This window comes from Phoca vitulina, unplaced genomic scaffold (genome assembly GCF_004348235.1).
Source record: "Phoca vitulina isolate PV1807 unplaced genomic scaffold, GSC_HSeal_1.0 scaffold82, whole genome shotgun sequence".
NCBI lineage: Eukaryota > Metazoa > Chordata > Mammalia > Carnivora > Phocidae > Phoca > Phoca vitulina.
This window is the reverse complement of record NW_022589785.1, coordinates 3,401,067-3,422,679: the sequence shown is the minus strand read 5'-3', so window position 1 is coordinate 3,422,679 and position 21,613 is coordinate 3,401,067. Positions and strand designations below refer to the sequence as shown.

General features: G+C 51.3%; 1 protein-coding gene across 4 annotated transcripts in view; it reads right to left on the bottom strand.

Annotated features, from left to right (window-relative positions):
* Positions 1–4: 4 nt before the first annotated feature.
* The window catches only part of ZNRF3 (zinc and ring finger 3), a 151,432-nt gene continuing 129,823 nt past the window's right edge, over positions 5–21,613 (bottom strand). For all 4 annotated transcript variants that reach the window (XM_032395146.1, XM_032395142.1, XM_032395143.1 and 1 more), the window contains 7 exons: positions 12,833–12,907; positions 12,280–12,411; positions 10,537–10,647; positions 9,403–9,570; positions 7,738–7,840; positions 5,258–6,982; positions 5–3,958 (listed from right to left, as the gene is read on the bottom strand). In XM_032395146.1, the coding sequence (XP_032251037.1) occupies positions 3,918–3,958; positions 5,258–6,982; positions 7,738–7,840; positions 9,403–9,570; positions 10,537–10,647; positions 12,280–12,411; positions 12,833–12,907 (2,355 nt within the window). In that variant the 3' untranslated portion in view covers positions 5–3,917. The remainder of the gene's footprint in view (positions 3,959–5,257; positions 6,983–7,737; positions 7,841–9,402; positions 9,571–10,536; positions 10,648–12,279; positions 12,412–12,832; positions 12,908–21,613) is intronic.

Below are 21,613 nucleotides of genomic sequence, written 5' to 3'. Positions count from 1 at the left end.
TGCTTGGGGCTCTTTTCCCTACGAGCCCCTTTCCTTAATAGGGGTTTGAGGGTCTCTCGGTCTTCCAAGGCAGGAAAAAGCCAGGCAGATGAAGTCAACGGCCCATGTTCCTCATTTTTAAAAAAGCGGACTATTGTTTCCCTCACAGCCTCCACATAGGGCTGAGCAGAAAAGCCACTACCGTCTCAAGGACATAATCCCACCCGTTCTCTATCAGACGCTCTCTCAGGATAGCACCCCAGGCCCCAACAACACGAACTCTACTTTACCAGGGGAGGACATCCTCCAGACGCTTACGCGAACAAGGCGGAAGAGTTAAAGGCACTTCGTCGTGCAAACCTCTCCTTGGTGGGATCTGTAGACCTTTACCAAACAGAGCAATGACAACATGTAACACATACTTGATAAAATTGTATTTTTTTTTTTTTTACAGTCATTTGTACAATTTGTTACAAAACCATAGAAGACTACAACTTGTTTGAAATCATTTTTGGTCGGCAAATATGTAAAATCTGTGTGCAATTATCATGTATTTACAGGGCCTCATGTTAGTCATTTTCAATGATTATTCCAACAATGTCACACTCTCAACATAAGACATGGCTTAAGATAAATATATTAGTAAATAAATATTCTGAGAACATATTTCCATAAATGAAATGTGCTGCTATACACATACAGAATATACATAAGTTGTTTTCTAGCCTTTAAAACATTTAAAAAAATGGTAATGTTGGAGAAGGAGCCCTTAGACCATTTTATTACAAAATCTTTACAGCAAAGTCTTTACAAAATATCTTTTAAGTGCTATGGGAGAAATTAAAAAAAAAAAAAACATTTCAAAATAGTGTCTTGTTAGACCAACACAATAGTTTATATAAAGAATAGAAAAAGGCAGGTCTGTTTAAAAAATAATACTCTGATTAGTAATTATTTTTTAGACCTCATTTTAAAAGCATTAGTCCTGCATGAGCTTTGAGTAGAAACTAGCAGCACATAAGGGGGGGGTCTGAGTGGTGGGACAGCAGATCGGGCTTTATAAAATGGCTTGGGTTTCAAGAGAGGTGGGAGAGATTGAGAGTCAGAGCCAGCATAAAGAGGTACCTTGTTGATCAGAACTCCCAAACCCCCATTTTTTAACTGGTTCCAGTACTCTTCAGTTTACATGGCTATCCCATACCCAGGGCTGGGCCATGGGACCAGGCCTAACAGTCACACTCCGGCTTGGGGGGTGGGGTGGGGTGGTGATTCTCAATGGAAAATGTGATGCTCCCAGTTTCCAAGGCTATAAGACCCCAACAGACCACTGAGAGGCCCCCGACAAAGGTACTGGTCCTCATTACCGGAGTCTTACAGCTTCAAAGAAGACATTTCTTTTGACTTGAACGGCGAGGCAAGAATATAGCTGGTTACTATATTCTGGTGACCTCCCTGTCTGGTGGGCCAACAGAAATTTAAGACAATGGCTGATATTTAAAGTTTTAACATTTTCATTTTTCTGCTTCTACTGCCCTGTAAACTACAAAAATGTGTTTCTTTTGCCATCTGTAATTATTGCTCTTTCAAATGAAAATTGGACACATTTATTTTAATAAGCCCCGTGGAAGCCACATTATCTACTCATCTATTTATTGCTTAAGGCCGTTGAGGAGTAGTTTCCCAGACCAGGCTAAAGAAAGCCACTTTGGGGGTATGGTTTCAGGCAAAGGAGAGAGAATACGCACTCAAAGGCATTAAAAACAAAGCAAAACAAAAAAAAAACCACAAAACCACAAACAACAAAAATCTCAACAATGAGAAGCTGCTTTTTTTGCAGTTTATGTTAGAAGCCACCCCTGCCCCCCGCACCCCTTCCCTAAAACCACGTAATGCAAGCTGTTGTCCTCAGCAGCTGCTACTCCTGGCCCGAGAAATAAAGGCGGCCCGGATCACATGTCGACAGCTTAGACGCTTCTCACACCCTCGCCAACAGGTGTGCTGGGCATAGACCCGGGGGGAGCAGCCCCCAGGGACGGTACCTCAGAGGCTGGAGGACAAATCTCACCGCACTGAGTTCCTAAATGGCAAATGGCTCGATCGTTTCATGCTGGAATTTCTTTCAAAGCCTGGCTAGAAGTAGGTAAATTTCCTCATCATAGACTGGGTTAAAAAAAAAAAAAAAAAAAAGCAAAAAGGATTGGGATACAGTGCGATTCTCAGTCAAAAATATTCTCGTGTGGACCCTGGCCTGACTGGAGAGGGGTCATCACTGTCTTTGATGGCAACCCTGGGCGGTCTCTATTTCCCCACTATACGGGGCGGGGGGGAGGGGGCAAGGTGGTGAGGTTCCTGTTCTGCAAATGAGCATTTCAGATGACAATAAATGAGTAAGATGAGTAAAAGTGACCAGAGGAGTTAGTCAACACAAGGGCTAATGGGTTTATTTTCTTCTTAAAAAAACAAAAACAAAAACAAAACTTTCTTAAGAACAAGAAGTACATTGGACAAAAAGGATGACAATCCCTGATCTGAAATAGCTTTAAATAGATTCTCCCTTTTACAATGGAAACATCTTTTTAAAAAATGGTTTGGGTTTTAAAACTCTCCCTCCCTCTTGGAAACAAGAACAGCAAAAGGCTGGAAAAATATACAAAAGCCTACCCTTTGGGGCTAAACTATCTGATAGTCTCTTTCTCTGTCTCATGGAGAATCAATACGTAATAGTGCATTAGGTAGAAAGGATAGTAGACATTTGCAGGCGAGATGAGCAACTTCAGCCATGAGGCAGAGGGCTGAATAACCCTGAAGCGGTGCTTCCAGAGGGAAATGGGATGGGAAATGTATCATTCAGACGGAGCTCGGTGCTGACCCTGTGGGGTCCCCAGGAAGGCAGCCCAAGGACACCGGCTGCGCCCACACGGACCCATGGGCACAGGCGCGCTCTAGCGCCCTCTGTCCCTTCTCTGGGTTATGAGAGCACTTTCCACCCCCCAGACACTAAGGCCGCAAAACTACATTCCTCCTGGGTGTCTGTCCCCACACACCCCTTCAAACCATTTCTGCAGCCAGTGGTAGGAAGCCCGACTTCAGGATTGTGAACTCTGTCCTTTTACCCAAGACGATGACCCGAAGGGACAGACTGAGGAACACTGGGCTGAATCGTCCCTGTCACCCTGGGGCTTGCGTAGCGATGGCTTGTCCCAGCTCCTCAGAGCTGCAGACCTTCCGCCCTATCCCTAGCTGTTCCCGTCAGCTGCCCACACGTGTGGGCTGGAGAGGTACGGCTTCTGAGAAGACCCGAAACTTTGTACGTTGGGATTTGCCACAAGAAAGAAAGAGGCAGCATTGCATTGTTCCTCAGAGTTTGTACCCATATCAACTAGCTTTACTTCAAGTTTCTGGTTCATTTTCTAAGGCAGGTGTAGCCCTGAGCTTTTCAAAGGCCTGAGCTCCCTCCAGGGAGACAACAGTATCTACACATGATGTGGTTCAATTAATGCAGCAGTGATTTCTTTTTTTTTTTTTTTTTCAGCAAAAGTTGGCGGCTAGGGTTCTTTAAAATATATATTTAAATAACTTTTTACATTTACATATAATATCTTAAAAAACAAAGCACAGAACTCAATCCCACACACCTCAGAACCCCAAGCACACACACTTTACAAAACAGAATATACCATGTTATCAAAAGAGGCAAAAGACTCAGAGAATTTTGTCTGTTGGTTTGTTAATGGAGGGGTGGGGGCAGTCTGCCATAGGCGGCTCACATTTTGGGTTGAGAAGGAGGGCTCGCTTTATTACCACTTTTGTGTGTTTGTCAAAGCTAAAAAAAAAAAAAAAAAAATTTTTTTTTTTTTTTTTTTTTTTTTTTTTCTGAAGGAAGTCAGAGCTTGGAGTCTCCATACAGTCCCCATTTCCACGGAAGATTCCTTCTGAGCTCAGGCTCCCGTGCCGCCGTCTGCTGGGGGAGATCTCTGTCCTAGAGAGAGAGACAAATCATCAAGGGGACAGAACTGGCACAACACACAGGGTCCAGGCAGGGGACTTGGGTGCCCATCCCCGGTGTTACAGGCTCTCAGGGAGTGACAGCTCACACCACCAGACGGACCGTGTACAGGGCAAAGGGCTGAAGCAAAGCTCCTTTGCTGAGAGATCCTCCTGCTGTGCTGGGGGCACGAGTGCCTCCCAGCCAGGCAGCCTCCCTCATCTGGAGGCACAGAGACTTCTGGAAGCCCTTAGGTAGCAGGAAAACACATCTGAAGATGAGCATCAGGTGCTGCTGTAGACACTGGGAAGAACAGAGAAGAAGATCCCTTCCCAGAGCCCGCAGACCTCCGAACCAAGCAGCCTCAGACTGCCGTAGCCTGGGAAGGGAAGAGAGGCCGTGATAGTGACCTGGGGCAGGGCTGCAGGGCGGGATTTCAGCGGAGAGCTGGAGAAGCGGCAGAGAAGTCTGGAAGCTGGGAAGAACTTGGCTTGTTGGGGGAACAGGGCAGAGCCACAGAAGGCTCAAGTGGCAAGGAGGTGAGTGAAGCAGGAGGTGGTCCGAGGGGAAGGCAGGGGCCGATCATACGGAATGGGGTGACGGGTTTGTATTTTTAAAATTTAGAGGTGGTGGCAAGTCACTGAAGGGTTTTCCAGTGTAAAGACATATATTTCAGAAACGCCCCTCGTGGCTCCTGCGCAGACCAGACGGCCACTGCCTTGGCCGCGGAGAGAGGACACGGGCCTGCCTGAGGAGACAGCAGGTGGGGATGCAGGGGAGATAACTTAGGGATATACTCTGGAAGTGGAATGTGTCAAAGGTGCTGGAGTGTTTATTACTGACACAAAATGTTTGGAAACTTTATAGCAACTTGATGAGGTCTGCTGAATGGAATGAAAATTCTGGACTTGGATTCTGCACGTCCTTTGCTAAGGGATTCGATTTTCTGGACGAGGGGCAAAAAACAAGCCCACGTGGTCCTCAGAGGCAGGATGAGAAGCCCAGGAGACTGGAGTACGGAGGGCGCGGCGGGCTCCGGGAGAGTGCCGGGTTTGAGCCCGAGCACCCAGGTGGGGAGCCTGGAGGAAGGTGGGGGGGACGGCACGCAGAAGGAGGAATCTGAGAGCGCTGCAGTGGAACGCAGAGCAGGGCCGGGGTGGGGACTAACGCTTTGGAAGTCATCAGGTGCAGATGGCATTTTTAAAGTCAGGGGCACAGAGGAAGTCACTGAGAAAACCACCTGCAAAAAGAGGAGGACCCCGACTCTGGCCTACTGTGCTCTCCGGCTCTCACCTGCAGCCTCAGTGGCGGGGGCGCTGGACTCCTGAGTGTCCTGGGGGGCACCGGGAAAGCTGGCCCCGGCGGCCTCTGCACCCTCCGGAAGGCAGCCGGGCGGGAGCGGAGCCCTGGCCTGGCAGCAAAGAACCGGCTCTTCTTCCTGGCTCGCTCCTAGGCCTCGGTGGGGCCGCAGGGCATCCGGGCCCAGTGTCCCACCCCAGGGCCCGAGGCCATGGGTCCCTTGGCAGTCCGAGGGCAGGCCCAAGTCACAGTCCACATCCTCCGGAATGATGGGGATGCGCCGGCTCAGGTCCCGGGCCCCCGGGGGGCAGCCGGGCGGGGGCTCCTGGGCGAGCGTGTACTGCACGCTCACCGAGCAGTCCTCGGCATAGCAGCCACTGCCCCCTCCGCTGGCACGGGCCACCTGCTTCTCTTCATAGAAGCAGCAGGGCAGGCCCTCACGCTTCACCCCTTCTGTCCTGGGCAAACGGTCTGGGTGAAGGCCGTGCAGGCCCTGGGCGCTCCCTGGCTGCGCCTCCCCGCCCGTGGGGCCCAGGAACGACGTGCTGCCCCCCGCCACTGCGACGCTGGGCTCCAGTGTGGAGGGCTGGGGCTCGCAGCAGCAGGCACACGACAGCCCCTCGCGGGCCCCCTTCCAGGTCCTCCTGAGGTCTGGGGCAGCCCCGGGAGAAGCCTCGAGCCCCACTTCTGAGGTAGAGCTAGCGGGCCCCCTGTGCTCCAGGGAGGAGCTGCTGCTGTAGTTCATGTCCAGGCTGCAGGTGGACAGCTGGTCCCCCGAGGGCGAGGCAGGCGCGGGCCAGGGCTCTCCCCGCCCGGCACCTTGACTGTGGGCCGCCGGGAGCTCCTCGGGCGGCCCCCGGGCCGAGCCGCCCGCGCCCCCCACCTCGCTGGCGCGACAGGGGCTCCGGCTGCGGTAGATGAAGGGGTCGTAGTCGCTGCTGAGGGAGCTGCGGAAGGTGGAGCAGCTCCCGTACACACCCTGGTTGCTGACCTCGGTGCAGTCCAGCACGGAGTCGCTGGAGGAGCAGTGGCACTGGCCGGAGCTGCTGCTGCTGTCGCTGCCCGGGCAGTCGGCCAGGTAGCCGCTGCACGCCGAGCGGTGGCCGTGGTAGCAGCTGAAGCTCGACGTGCTGCCGCTCTCCAGGCGGGACGGCGGGGCCACGTGCACCACGGTGGGGAAGAGCAGGCCGCCCCCGCCGCCGCCGCCCCCGCCGCCGCCCCCGCCGCCGCTCGGGGGAAAGGCACGGGCCGGGCCCCTGGGAGCGAGGCTGGCCGGGGCCTGGCCCTCCGGCTCCGGGTAGCTGAGGCCCCGGAAGTAGTAGTGCTGGTACATGGTCTCGTACTGGGAGAAGCAAGCTGCCTTGGAGAAGCTGCGGCCGCTGAACTTGGGCCTGCGGAAGGGGTGGGCTGGGGAGTAGGCCCGGTGCTCCAGGCCGCAGCGGTGAGGGGCCAGGGCGGGGTCCAGGTGGAGGGGCGGGTAGCCGCGGATGTAGCTGGGGGTCTGCGGGGAATAGATGCCCTGCTCCCCGTGCCGGTCCACGGTCAGCAGAGTGACGGGGTTCCCGTGGGAGTCCATGCTCGTGCGGGTAGGGTAGGCCGGGATGGCGTTGGTCCTGTGCACGCGGCCGGGGTAGTGCACCGGCAAGATCACCCTCTGCTGCCGGCTGCGCGCGAGGCTGCTGGTCTCCACGCACACGGCGCTCGGGTTTCCCTTTTGCTCTGGGGAGAGGCGGGGGGACAAAGTGAGCGGGGCTGAGGACGCTAGTGCCGCGGGCCGGAGGGGTAACCGAGGGCAGAGAGCGAAGCGGCGGGCTCGGTCACGGCCCACGGGCCCCGTCTCAGGACTCGGGCCCTTGCTAGGCCGTCACCAGACCTGGCCACCCCGCAGAGGCTGAGCCACCCCTCCGGCTGCAGGGCGGCCACACCTGTAAGGGCCCATGTCCCGCCTCCCCTGGGCTCGGCCTGACAGAGACGCCAAGGGAGTCTGCAGACAGCAACAAGGACACCAGGATGAAAGGCACTTCCCTCCCGGGAAAACAGCTCTCTGGAGTGCGGCCTGCAGCCCGGCCCCCTCATCCGGTAGGACCGGGATGCCGGAGCAACACCACAGCCCCGCCACCTGGCGCTCGTCTCTTGGGGCGCGGGAACGACTCCGCGGTGCTGGGCCCCGGAGCGTCATCACGCTCGTTCCTGCCGAAGCGATTATGGGCCTCAGGCCTGCAGAGGCCGGCTGCCTTGCTCACGGTCAGGACGCCGGTTCTTGGGAAAGCCAGAATGTGAGCTCGGGGCGACTCTTCAGGCCAGGCTCTCCTGAGGGTTTGGAGGCCGGGTGAACTCCAAAACCCGGGGCCCCCCACACCCCCAGGTCCGGAGGGCAACGCTCGCTCACTAGTCTGTAGCATGTCCCACACACCCGCTAGGCACTCGGCAGGGACAGCGACTCTGCCGCAACAACGGAGGCAGGTGACAATTACCTATGATGTTGTGGCGACAGTGGGGGCAGGTGTGGTGCTGCAGCAGCCACGGGTCCACGCACTTCCTGTGAAAGCGGTGAGTACAGGGGATAACCCGCAGCTCCTGGGAAGGGAGAGACGACACACAGCCTGAAGGCGGGGCCCAGGCGGAAAGCAGTCCTGCCTCCAGCCCCGTACGCGCTTCTTCCTGAGGAGCCCAGCATGGCCCGAGAAACCCTGTTCATCATGCCAGTACCAGCGGCTTCCTCCTCACCCGCCTCCCGGTCTCTAGCTACAGGTGGACACAATTCCCTGAGTCAGCACCCACGTGTGGCTTCTAGGGAGAAGCCCCAACCACAGTCCTCGGCATCCAGGAAGGCAGCACACAGAAGCTGGCTCCTTTCTTGTTGCCAGAGGAAGGCATTCACATTCATGCCACACACAAGGGAAGACCAAAGCCGAGAGCTTCCGCAGCCCCGGGCGTGCGCAGACGAGGCTAGGTACCCCCCAAGGCCTTATGTATCTCTGGGATGGTGGCTCCCTCCAGGCCTTCCAACTGGGGATGAGTAGAAAGGAAGATGCCCGGGACTTGGAAAAAAAAGCTCTCCCATCCTCTCCTTTGCTTGATCGTGAATACTCACCTGAGGGAACATGGTTTATAACACAGCAGCCTATGTAGAGAGGAGGTGATGGAGTTTTCTGAGGCACAACCACCTCTGGAGTTCCTGAGGCAAAGCACCCTCCCCCCCCCCGACCAAGTGTGCTAGCGTTACTCTGTTTTTCCATTCTCTGACCAGCTCAATACAGTAATGCTCAGACTAATACCTAACGTTGTTCCTGACCGTGGGAGAGTTCTACCTGTATTTTCTTGTGTAACCTTCGTGATCACCTGAAGCGCATGTCAGTCTTGGGCCCATGTCCCAAGCGTAGGCACAGAGAATGAAGTCACTTGCCCAAGATCACAAAGCTAGAACCTGCCTGGGCCAGGACTGGAATACAGGCAGTCTGCACCTAAAGACCATTCAAGACTCTCTTAATTTAAAGGCCTCTGCAAAAACTCATTTTCACCCCATAGTCTATACGGGAGTGGAACGCTTTCATTAAAGGGGCATCGAATGCCTGCAACTGATTCTTGAGTGGTTTGCTCCCCACTCCCCAAAACGTGTGTGTATGTACGCCTCTGTCTGTGAGGAGACTGCGCAAACGCGGCGCGATGTTAGCAAAGGGTGATGTGCGGGCGAATGACACGTCATTCACTGTATGACTGCTGCAGCTTTCCTGAAGGTCTGACATTTTCAGGATAAAAAGCTAGAAGAAAAAAGGGGGCCATCACATCCCCTGTCTCCTAAGTAAAAACACCCAGCGTCCCACGCGGCTTTGCAGGAGAGGTTTGCTTCGAGTCAAGCGTCCGTTTTCAGAAGACTGATTCTAAAGTTAAGTCAGTAAGTGTCAATGTTCTCAACACCAGACCTTTTCTGGCCTACCATGTACTCCTGATCAACTTGAACTGAAATGACGTGGGTAGAGGTGGGCCCCCTGGAGAGTGTCTCCGTGTTGAGGCCACCACTTCTCAGGGCGAGCAGCAGTTAGGATGTCCCCGGCCACCCCCGTGAGACCTGGGGCCCCGTCCTTCCAGGTCGTGGGCACCTCCTCCCCAGCCAGGACGGGCCCTGCGTCTGTCCGTACCTCCCCGTCGATGTACTTCTCCAGGCAGATGGCGCAGTCGGACGTGGAGCTGCTGCTGAGTGTGTCCAGCGCCCCACAGCTCCCCTCCCGGCGCCCCTTGCTCTTGGAGTTGAACTTCCTGGTTTCCATCTTCTGTAGAGCTTGGATAGCCAGCCTGTTCATGGAATTCTGTGTGGCGGAACGTGGTCCAGGTTAGGGCCCGGGACGTACTAACTGGGAGTCACCCCTAGAGCCACGGGGACGGCCGCAGCGCTCGTCCTCTATCGGACCAGCACAGGCTTCTGAGAGCACTCGACACTCAGACTGCCGCGGCACAGGTTTTCCAGACTCCTGAGGGTCATCGGCCTGGACCCAGGCTTCTCCCAAGTGGCAGTCCCAGCAGAGGTCGACTTCAATTAGTTGGTCGGACTCTGCAAGACCCTGAGTTACTGGCCTGCTCTATGCCTCGGGTTCCTCCTCTTTACACTGAAGAAAGTTCCGAGGGCAAATGAGACAACGCGCCCGGGTGCTGGCCAAACACAGCCACTGCTCTGGTGGGCTGGTGATGGCCACTCACTTGGCGAGCAGTGGACGATCCTCTCGACAGATTGCCTGTCGGCGTCCGCTGTGTCTCCTGAGAGGTCACGCTACACGGGGCACGTCTAGATTCCCACCTACCCCCGCCATCAACTTCTGTCCCCAAACCTGCCCTCCTACGAGCACGGTGATGTGCCACTGGGGCACGAAAGGGGCTACTCTGTTTACTGGGAATCGTCCGGACAGCTTGGAAGATGCAGCTTCCGGCTCAGCAGGTCTGGGGTATGGCTTGAGGGTCTGCATTTCTACCAAGCTCCCAGGGGATACTGCCGGTGCCCGGGTCATATCTGAGGAGCAAGGCTCTAGGGCTCCGCGTGAACATTGAGACATTTTGTGAGAAAACCCCCTAGCTGGAAGCCCTCCCAATGCTCGGCCTTTGTGGTTCTGGCCCTTTTGGAACAGAGAAGACATAGGGTGATAAGCTTTGCTCTCATTTTCCTCCATCTCTGCCGCGCCCAGGTCACCAGGACCAGGCTGTGGAGCTCGGGCCCCCACCCTGGTTTCCACGAGGGACAGGCGGCGGGGCACCTGTGTTGGTGGGCCGCTCCGAGGTATTACCTGACTGCGCCGCTGCTTCAGCTTGATTTTGACAAGGAGGATGAGGCAGACCAAGGAGACGACGACGAAGAATGCCAGGAAAATCCCCATGTCGAAGTACTCAGTGGGTTGCTGGAACAGAACACAGACATGATGAGTCACAGGTCTCTTCAGCCTGGGGATCGGCACACGGGTTGGGATAAGGTTGGGGCAACTCGAGTGTGTCTCTCCCCTCGTCTGCAGGCCACACCTGGGCTTCTGCTAACCTGCACACGTGCTGTGCTCTCCGGGCCCAGGCAGCCCCCCACGGTGTGGCTAGGGGGAGGCCTGCTGCAGTCTCAGCCGGGCCTCCTCTCGGCCAAGAGCACACCCATCAGAACGCCTAGCTCCCCATGGAAGAGCGCGAAGTTCGCTGTAACCGGCATGAGAGGCCGATCCAAATAAACACAAATATCATATTTATGGGACAAAGGAGTGAGTGTCATGTTTTGAGGGAACCGTGATTACTAACCATATAATTAATGGTGTACAACAACTCAGAAAATTGTATGCTGCTTCCACAAATATCAGCTTCCACTACAATGAGTCACATTTACCAAAGCGCTCTTTTTTCCTTTAAAAAGAAGCCAGCAAAGGCAGTTCTTCTGCAAATCCTTTCTACTTTGAGTTCTTATCTTTTCCTCAGGACACACTGTCTCCAAAAATCTTGAGGCCATCTCATCTAGGACATGCAGTTAGCCAAGAGGAATAGAGTTTTGCTAATAGAATGCTGCGGGTATCTAGATATTTTGTGTGTGCAAAAGAATCATCCTATATGTGAATATTTGTGATAAGGAAATAAACCACATATATATATAAAACCTGCCCCAGGTTCCCAGAACCTTCAGCCTGAGGTTTGGGCAGAAGATGCCAGTTAAGAGTCAATGGCCAGCAGTGTCCCTTTGACATGCTCAAGAGAAGCCTCAATGCTATTCATCAACCACCTACAAGGCATAAACTTCAATCCTAGTTGAAAGCTAAGTGCTCCAGATTCAAATATAAGTTAGGGGTTTTCAGTATATGTGCTGCCGAAGCGAGCACTAAGTTAGGGGTTTTCAATAATGCAATTTACCCTCTGGGAAAAAGAAAGTACAGGCCTTTTTCTTTAGTCTGGGACAAATGGAAGGAGGGGGACACAGGAAGCCGGGTACTCCTTCCTTCAATCCTCCTCAGCCTTTCAGAGGGAGGCAGGACAGAAGAGAAAGGAGGGCAGGAGGCTACCAAGAGGGAATGCTGGGTGGAAGAGACTAGTGACACTTTAGCACAAAATCATCTATTTCTGGAAGGTCTTTTCGAATCCTCTCTAAAGGAACATGGGTGGGGGCTGCCTGGCTGGCTCAGTCAGTTAAACGTCTGACTCTTGATTTTGGCTCAGGTCATGATCTCAGGATAGTGAGATCGAGCTCCACATCAGGCTCTGTGCTCAGTGCGGAGTCTGCTTGAGACTCTCTCTCTCCCTCTGAGCCCCACCCCCCCATTCGTGCACACTCTCTGTCTCTCTCTCAAATAAATAAATAAAATCTTAAAAAAAATAAAGAAACATAGGTAACATTTCTCTTTCGCCTCCAGCCTTACGTCTGATCTAAACTGTAGGAACCTAGGCTGTATCAGCATTTGACACAGAAAGAAGACAGGAACAAAAGCCCAAAGCCCAAAGGGAATAAAGGCATAGGGAGCAGCAGAGAGGGTGCCCGTCGAGGCTGGCCAGGGCCGACAGAGGCTCACTCGAGGGGGGCGGTGCTGAATCCTCGCTCGAGCTACTTTCTGCTTGTTGACAATGTTCATCAGCTTGATGGCATCTGCACCCTTCACGTACACCACTGGCCTCTTGAGCGGGTCTTCTGAGCCCTGGTTTAGCTGAGGAAGAAAAGACAGTTCTGGTTAAAAGACGCTCTTGCTTTAAGAAGCAAGAGAGAGGGAGAGAGGTTGAAGGAAAAGAACAGCAAATGCCATTTGAAAATCCTCAAAGTCCTCAAGCGTTACAGCCTTGGAGCTTCTGAAGGACAAGGCAGAGAATGATGCTTGTTTCAGGACGGACTGGGCAGGCTGAAGGCCCAGAAGGGTCTTTGAAGATGCCCCCCAACCACCAACTTCCTGGCTCTTCATGCCTACTCAATACCCTTGCCTCGGAGTAGGAATGATGTCTAAACATGGGTTTCTAGCGTCAGCAGACAAGTGCCGAGCCCCGAGGCGAGGGGGACGCCCCTGTGATGAGCCCAGCTAACTAACACTGCTTCTGTCGGGGGGATGGCCACGCCGCGTGCCCCACGCGGTTTACCTGGTCAATAGCTTCTGGGTTTTCCGACACATCAAAGATGACCGCAGTAGCTCCCCGCTGCACCGCCCGCTTGGCCTGGCAGAGTTAAAAAGAACAGGTTGGCACTCTTGGTCCTCTTACCTTGCCAAAGCTGGCCTTGGAAATCAGACCTGTATTCGAATGCAGAATCTGACAGTCACCAACTTCCAGGACTCTGGGCAAGTTACTAACTTCCCGAAGCCTCAACTTTCCCATCTGTAAGAAAAGGGACAATGCCGCCTGCATTGTACGGCTAATCTGAGAACCAGACGAGTCAGAATAGGTGAAAATTAGGAACTGGGTACTCGATTAACCTCTGTCTCCCTGTCCGGCCAAACATTAAAAACACATCAACGACCTGCCCAGTCAGCACGAAGGTATTGGTTTCAGTATTTTCTGCTGTGAACACAGAGCCCCTGGCAACCCAAGTAAATGCCTTTGGTCCTTCTCTTGTGGTCCTTCTTCCTTCCCAGTCAGCCAGGACTGCAGTTAGAACAGCACACCAAATATTTCCAGAGGAATCTCAAAACGGTCAATTTTAATAACTGACATAAGCTGAAGACCTTTGGAGATGCTGTCAGCTATGAAAAAAAAATTGTAAATGGGGATTTAGAGCAGTTGGCTGACAAACCTGGCTACACATCAAAAACCACTTGGGAAGTTTGTAAAGCAGATTTCCTGGCTCAAACCACAGAGACTGATTCAGCAGGGCTGGAGGAAGGCCCAGGAAACGGAGTTCTGGAAGTTTTCTGAGGGATTCAGATGATTCAACCACTTGGGGAACTCTGGATCAGAGAGCTGAGATGAGGATGTTTTAGGAACAAATGTAAAGTGGTGGGATTCTGTTTTGAGGGAGGATTCTTTTCTATCCCAGCGAACCTTCTAATTTCATGTCCAGCTAAGCAGACAACAGGATGAAAGCTGTGGAAGCACAAGACACAAGACATAACTCTTGCTTTTAGGAACGTGAATTTTATTAGAGAAGTAAGATACCTCTAAGGTGGGAGAAAAACAACAACAACAAAATAAAACGCCAAACCTCCTATAAGATGGGCAAATAATGGCTGGTGTTCAGAGATCAACTCTATGAGCCAGAATGCGTGACAAAGAATAAAATTTGAATTGAAGGCATTCCTACTGAGGAAATAATCACTACGGGGATGCCGCATAAGAAGGCAACACTGAACCTAAGGAGATGTGAAAGCAGCTGGACCAATGGCTTCAAAAGCCCACTAGAGGGCAGTCTTATCCCACAGCTTTTACCAGACCAGTCCCTGCACCGTGTACCAAAGACGCAGGACTGTGAAATCCTCCGGATACTGCAAAGTCCCCAGCAACTCAATGAGCCTGGGGAGCCCTGTGTGCTGTGCTGCAGAAGCTGTCCTTCTTCCCCTGGGACTCCTTCTTGTTGAACTGAGACTCAATTTCAAGTCCCTTCTACCGCTTGTCCATCCCACCCCACTGCCTCACCAGCAAGCCGCAGTCGGGACGGACAAGTTGCCAATGGTAGGCAAGTCACTGACTCTGAGTCCCAGTCTCAGTTTCCCCACCTGTAAGAGGAGGAGGAAGCCAGTTATTACCACTAGGGTCCCTTCCAGTTCCCAATCTTGGCCACTCAATGGAGAGGCAGGGGACTGTCCAGAGCAATGAAGAAAGAGCCACAGTGGCCCTATTACCCACCTCCAGCGGGAGAGGACATGATGGCCCAGTGAGAAAGTTTGAGGCCAGGGGGCGTCACCTTGCTCCAAAAGGCTCTTAGGGGCACAGACCCCCTTGCCTGAAGCCAACAGTCCGTGGGCCCCAGAGTTAATAGGAAATAGGCGCTGTGTCTTCTACTCAGGTGAAACCGTAGTCTTCACAAATTTTCCCTAGATATAGAAGGGCCCCAAGGAACAGCACTGAAAACAGGTAATAAACAGGATCTCTTGTTCCTTTATTTGGCTTTCATTCCACCATCAAGCATATCAACCAGCACCTGAGGGAACTGTGCATTCAGATCCCTCCCAGTCAGGAGCACAGAGCACCTCCGGCTTTAATGCTGGTGCTCCTGGAGAGCCTGATGGCCCCCCCCCCCCCATGAAAGGCAGGCCCTGGGGCAGTGTGGTCTTCAGCCACGGGGCTGGTCACACTTCCAGGCTTCCCATGTCCAAAGGAACGTGGAGGTCTCAAGGATCTGGAGGTGAGGCATGACCCATCCGGGACAGGCACTTTTTAAAAGGCATTTTAAACAAAATCTAGGATGGTTGAAGGGTCTCTCCTGGTTTCTATAGTAAAAACAGCAGGCCAAGAATAAGGTGCTTAAAACCCATTTACCATCCCCATTTAATGGACTCATACACAACCAGACTAATACACAGGATCCAAGTACAAAAATTTTGTTTGAGAAAAAGAATTCTCATAGTTGACTTACTTTAAAAATTAATGGAAGCTGCTATTAAAATAAGGTTGTTTTTCCTGTCCATACCAGGACTAGACAGGAGGGGAGTCAACCCAGGGTCCTGTTGAGAACTGGTCTGTCAGGAGCCAACCCAGGATTTAAAATAGGCCATGAATAATCCAGATTTAGAAAATGACACATTTATTATACTATTCCCAAAGCAAATTAAAAAACACAGAACACTACTTGGTCACACTTTCCCCCTCACCTCACATTTTCAGTTTAAAAATAGACGAGGCATATTCCTGAACCAATCTCCACACCTGAAATCATTTCATCATTTTACCTAGTTAAGCTTGGGCCCAAATCTTGTTTATTGTTTCTTTTTTTTTTTTTTCTTAAGTAGGCTCCATGCCCAGCGTGGAGCCCAACAAAGCGCTTGAACTCACAACTCTGAGATCAAGACCTGAGCTGAGATCAAGAGTCCAACGCTTAACCGACTGAGGCACCCAGGCGCCCTCCCCCCATCCCGCCCCTAAATACTGATTCAAAACAAATCTAAACCATAGATTGGGAGATTACATAGTTGGGAGATTAGTGGTCTTGTGATCATCAGAAACCCTATCTTTACAAAGTCACAAAAGTCTCAAGATAAGGCTGTTTCAAAGAAAGAATGGAAAAGACGCAGTGGGGGGGGGAATGAGGCTAGATGAAGGTCCCTGGTAAATTGGGCCACAGTTGCGGAGGGCAGTTACCCTTGAACTGTGCACAGACTGGTGTAGAAAGAAGGGCATGAGAAGGGTGTGAAGAGCAGAAAACAGGTGGGAAGTCTTGGGAAGACCTCCTCAACGCAGCCCAAGGCCCTCCCTGCCTTTCCTGACCTCTGCATGCCCGCCCCCCAGCCTTCATCACCTCTGCTGCCTCAGTCAGGCAGAGGCAGGTGGGCAGGTCAACACCAGCCAGCAGGTGACTGGAAGCCCAGCGGCAGACTATGGAACAAAAGGTTGTCGTGGTCCTTTATTCACCTTTCCAGGGCTGCAAGACCTAAGGCTAGCCAATGTCCATAGCCACTGACCCGAGGATCAAAAGTGCAAACATCTGCACACTTAGATTTCCCAAAGTACAGAATTTCAAGCCCCAGGAGACAGGGTCCTACTGTGGTTGGCACTTACTTCAATGCAAGTCTCCTATGGTTATTCCATAAACGTTTATTCTATGGTTTGCCTGGGACCATACTCATGGGTTGCTGCTCCCTGAACGTGGATGTGGTTTTCCCAGAAGGAAAGAGCTTCTATCCATATGTTTGAGTCTCGAATTTCCGGATGGGAATGAGGCATTCTGATGAGAATAGTCCCACCACCACCTTGTGGGTGGGAGAAGTCAAAACCTCCCGTTTGCTTTAGTTTCAATTAAATTCTGGAATTCCAATCAGGAATGGATCTGGGCTCTCCCCAGTGTGTGCAAGTTACACCCAGACTTGGTAACTCCCAGCAGCCCCCGGGCATAGACTCCTTTTTCACCCTTGTTTATCTGTTGGTCTAGCACTGCATGTGGTAGCCCTAGTGCCTGATATTTATTGCAGGAAATCTTTGACAGAATACCATCTTAATCGGAGATAACCCAAAAGATGACTAAAAGTCTCCTTTGTCCCAAACTCCTGACCATACGATAACCAAGGAAGTTGGATTGTTAGTGCTGATACGAAGACCTGTGTCTTCAACCTCTTATAGGAAGTTTTGACATATGGAGGCTCCAGACAGACTTTTTTTTTTCATTTTTGTTTTGTTTTGTTTTGTTTTACACTTATCATAAGCTTCCAACAAGTCATTAAAAATTTCTTATAGACACCTTTAAGGCTGTGAAATATCCATTCACATACTCTACTCACTCATGTATTTTTGTTATTTGAACTATTCCAGTTTTTTATTATAATAATTAATGCTACACTGAACAAATTGTGGCTTACCTTCCAATTTCCTTAGAAGGGAGGCCCAGGGCCAAAAAATATGAAGATAATCGTAAGAGTCATAATACAATCCACTTAATGCCCCTCCTTATAAACCCACTCAACTCTTACCTGTAATGACAAAATAGGATGGCGCAGATATTACAAGACAAATTTGTCAACACATTTAACTTCTGGGTAAAGTGACCTGTGGTGAGCTGGCTAGGAGAAGGAAGTCAGTTTGAGAGTAACTCTTTGCATATGCTTCATATGCAGAAAGATACTCCAGTGTGAACTACCATGTGTTGATCATACCTACTGATTCTTCAAGGTCAAATTCATGTGCCTCCCCTCCCATAAGATTGACAAGTTCTTCTCTATAGCCTAAAGCAGCTCTTATCCCTCTCTGGGCCCGAGTATTTCTAAGGATTTCTCTTCGGCTGCTTACCACTTTCTATGATGCATTTTCCCCTCAACACCATCTTTCATGTTTTTGCTATTCATAAAAGTAAAATGTGCTTAATGTGAATACTTTTAAATAATTTAGAAATTGAAAGCAAAAATGAACTCACCTATTACCCCCTATAGCCTAGGCTTTATAACATTAACAGTGTGGTTTATATCTTTCCATGTTGTTTTTTTTAAACCCATATATTAGCAGGAATAAAATGCACACATACACTCACATATCAAAATACACTTAAAAAACCACAAATAAATTGTGTGTATATACTATTCTGTACCTCCCTCACCTTAACTCAACAATTTACTCAACAATATTATATGCATTTATATAAAAAAAAAAGTCATTCTTCTTACCAGCTACATATATCATTCCATTATATGGTTGTACCTGAGTTTAAGACTGTCTCCCTGACAGGCATTTAGCGGATTCCTACATTTTCTCTATTATAAACAGTACCATATTTATATTCTCATACTCACATCCTGGTGGCAACTATTATTAAATAAACAGCTACAAGTGGTCCTGCCTAGTCAGAGGGCACAGACATTGTACATGTAAATGGCTGGCCTGGGTGCTGGGCTAACCTGCCCTCAGGGTCTCAAGGTACCAGGAGGTAGATCTTACTGACCAGTCTGTGGGCCCCATGAAGCCTAACAAAGCAGACTGCCTTGGGCATGGTCCATACTCAACAAATTAACACAGTAGGTGGGAACTGAGTTTAATTCTATCTGTAGTGCCATTTATTCACTTATTTGTTAACAGTAGTAATTAACCAGTACCTATGTGTGCAGGAGGCAGCAAGTGGTAGATCCCTGTCCTCATGGAGCACACATTCTGCAAGCAATGCAGGCAGAGCCCTCTCTGAAGAGGGCAGGGGAGTCACAAGGAATAGTCTGTGTGTTCCAAGGGCAAATGGCTAAGAAATGATGAATATGGGCTCAGTTATCTCATGTCTCTACTGCAGCTTTTCCCAAAGTATGCATCACAGGATGAGATTTTCTTGGTCAGCATCCTTTGAGAAATGCTGCATATTCTACAGTGACCTCTGATATCTAGAGTGCAATGGTATGCTAGAGGCTCTTCTCTACCTAGGATCCCCCATTTTTGGGGATGCAAAATCCTTTTGCAACAACTCCTGTCAACACCCTCCCTTCTCTGGAAGATGTTTGGAACCCACTGATCCACGGTGTGTGGTATGCCAACGAGAGAGGACTATCAGCCCTTATTCATTGCCCTGCTCTAAGGTGTAAGTAGAAGGCTGAGGGATATGACAGAGATCTACATTTTGAGCTGGAAAACAAGTAGAGAAAACACGCACTGCAATCTACATGAGATGGCTATTGGTATGAAAACATTCAATTACATAGTTCAATTTGACAACTACTCAAGAGGTCCAACTGTGCCAGACATTCCAAGAAAGATACAATCGGGGACCTTCTAGAAGTGCCTGTCATGACACACTTGCTACTGTCCTGGCAAAAGAGATCTTGCTTAGAAAGGAGCAGGATGAGGGTGTGGAGATCTCTTTTTACCCAAGAGAGTATTCACCTGCAGCTCTCCTTTGATACACTTACAGAGCAGTGTGACCTAAAGGGGCCGGAACCATTACTGCGGAGAATCCAAAATGGCACCAGAGTCCCAGGGCTTGGTTCCTCTGACTTGGTATCAGCATTCTGCTTCAACTTGGATCCCCAAGTTCCTTCTGTGGCTATTTCCAAAGCAGAGCACACTGTCCTGGGGCCTCTGTGGGTCATTTCTTGCTCAGGCTGATATGGATGCATGGGGTCTTGCCGTGGGCCTACCCTTCATCCAGTCCTCACCTTCCTATAACCTAGGCTCACAGGGGCCAAGCTAAACCTTTGCCCTCACCCCTACACTCAACTGCTTACCAAGACTTGCTGATTTCATCTTCCAAATCCATCCATTGTTTTTCCACCCCCACTGCCGCCCCCCTGTCCAGGACACCCGACTTCTCACATGAGTCACAACAACATTTTCCCTTGGGGGTTCCCTAGCCCATCCCAGCAGCCCCCCAGGGTGGTCTCTACCCTGCAGCAGAGGGACCTTTCTAAATCACAGCTCTGACCTGCACCACTCTCTTCAAATAACTGTGCTGCTCTTAGCGTAAGCCGTGACTTCCCCACTGCTTATGGCAAACTCCACACTCCCACCCCTGAGTCTAACGGGGCTGACCTTCTACTAGTTCTCTGATGGCCTGCATCCTTGCTGCGGAGCAACACACTACCTCCCCCACGCCCACTAGCCTTTCCCTCTTCTAACTCTGGTCGACTTAGGTGTTACTCCCTCCACACTGTTACTGCCCGTGGCCTGACCGTGCCCCACCATTGCAGCTCTTATGACCTCACACTGTCATTGTTTACTCAAAGTGCCTCCTCACTAGAGGGCGGCCAGTGTGTCAGACTTCTTTCCTGCCGAATTCCCAGAATCCAGCAAAGGGCCTGGCACAGGGTAAATGGCCAAGAAATGTTTGTTGATTAACCCAAAAAGATCAGCTTTTGCCCTCGGGGTTAGCATCAAACACTTGGGCCCCCCCCCCCCCTCCAAGCACAGACTGTAGCTTGCTCCTGGCCACCTGATTGCCAGTTTCCTTTGACTTGTAAATTGAGAAAGGTCTGGTCTCTACCAGATCTTCTTGGAACTCAAGATTCTGTGCATTTGAGACTTTCAGGATTTGGCTTACGCAGGCACGTCGTCTGCTGCGGCCTTTGCTGATGGGCCTCCTATTGGTGGTTAGTTCTAATGCTGCCATTGTGGTCTCTGGGCAACCTCGACCCCAGCCACTACAAGGGGCTCTGCCTCCTCGTGGATCTTTATCAGGCCCCAGGCCTCCGTGTGAGCACATCGCTGATGTCAAAGCTCTTAGAAAACAAGCCCGTGCACCTGCAATGTTTGTTCCTTCCACTCTGCGGAGGAATGCAAGCTCCTTTTAGAACTCTGACCCAAGGCAAACTCTCACCAAATGACTACCCTTGGGCAAATCCACAGGAACAGATGGCACGAGATGCAGATTTTTACAGTTTCCTCCCATTATCACTCAAGGGACCTTGGGCTTTTCTTCAGCCTAAAAAGACGGGTGGAGCCTACGGAACACCTTGAAACCTGTGGAGACCATGGGGGCCTGTCTCGGGAAAGTGAGCGGATACCAGTCTGCCTTCCCCAGCTGGTGTGAAGACCGGAAGCTTGGCTTTCTGGGGGAACTGGTGGCAGAGTCCAAACTCCCAAACTCAATGAAAGCCTCGTTTGGGACAATGAGGCCAAAGTACAGGCTTGAGAGCACATCCGCCTAAGGCTTGAGCCTCGGGCATATCATTGCCAGGAATGCAGGGTGCCAGGAACAAGCTCTGCGTCTGTCGCCACTGCCGCAGGGCCTGCTCTGTGGTCGGGGAGGGACAGGGACTGTGAGCGCGGATGGAGACCAACCAGCCAGTCCCCGAGACTGGCCACGCCTGACACCCACCCGTCTCTCTTGGCTGGGCCTGCTGTAGTCCAAACAGGCGCCACTCACTGGGTCCCTTTATGCCCCGCCCTCTGGAGGCCGCTGAGTGGATTTTAAACCCTCCCTCCTCACTTTTTCCTTTCCTCCTCCCCCGTGTTCTTCACTTAGTAGTGACCACCCAGGCACCAAGCTCTTGATCATTCTGGTCAGCTGCCGTTCCCTGAAGCATGAGTCACTGCTCCGACAGGGGATACTCCTGCCAGGCAAGGGGGCTTGCAAGGCCGGTCTCACCAGCGCCCTGTTTTCCTACAGAAACCTTTCATTCCATAGGAAATGAGGTCACACACCAGAGCACATGGGTAACCGGTGAGAAAATGCTGCTGCCAAGAAGGGGGCGGGTGTCAGAAATGTTGAGGGAAACGACCCTAACACCCGCAAAACCACCAGACCAATCACCTGCTGCTCTGGGACAGGGTAGAGAGGAAGGGGTGCACCTAGCTTAAAAAATAACCTGCTTT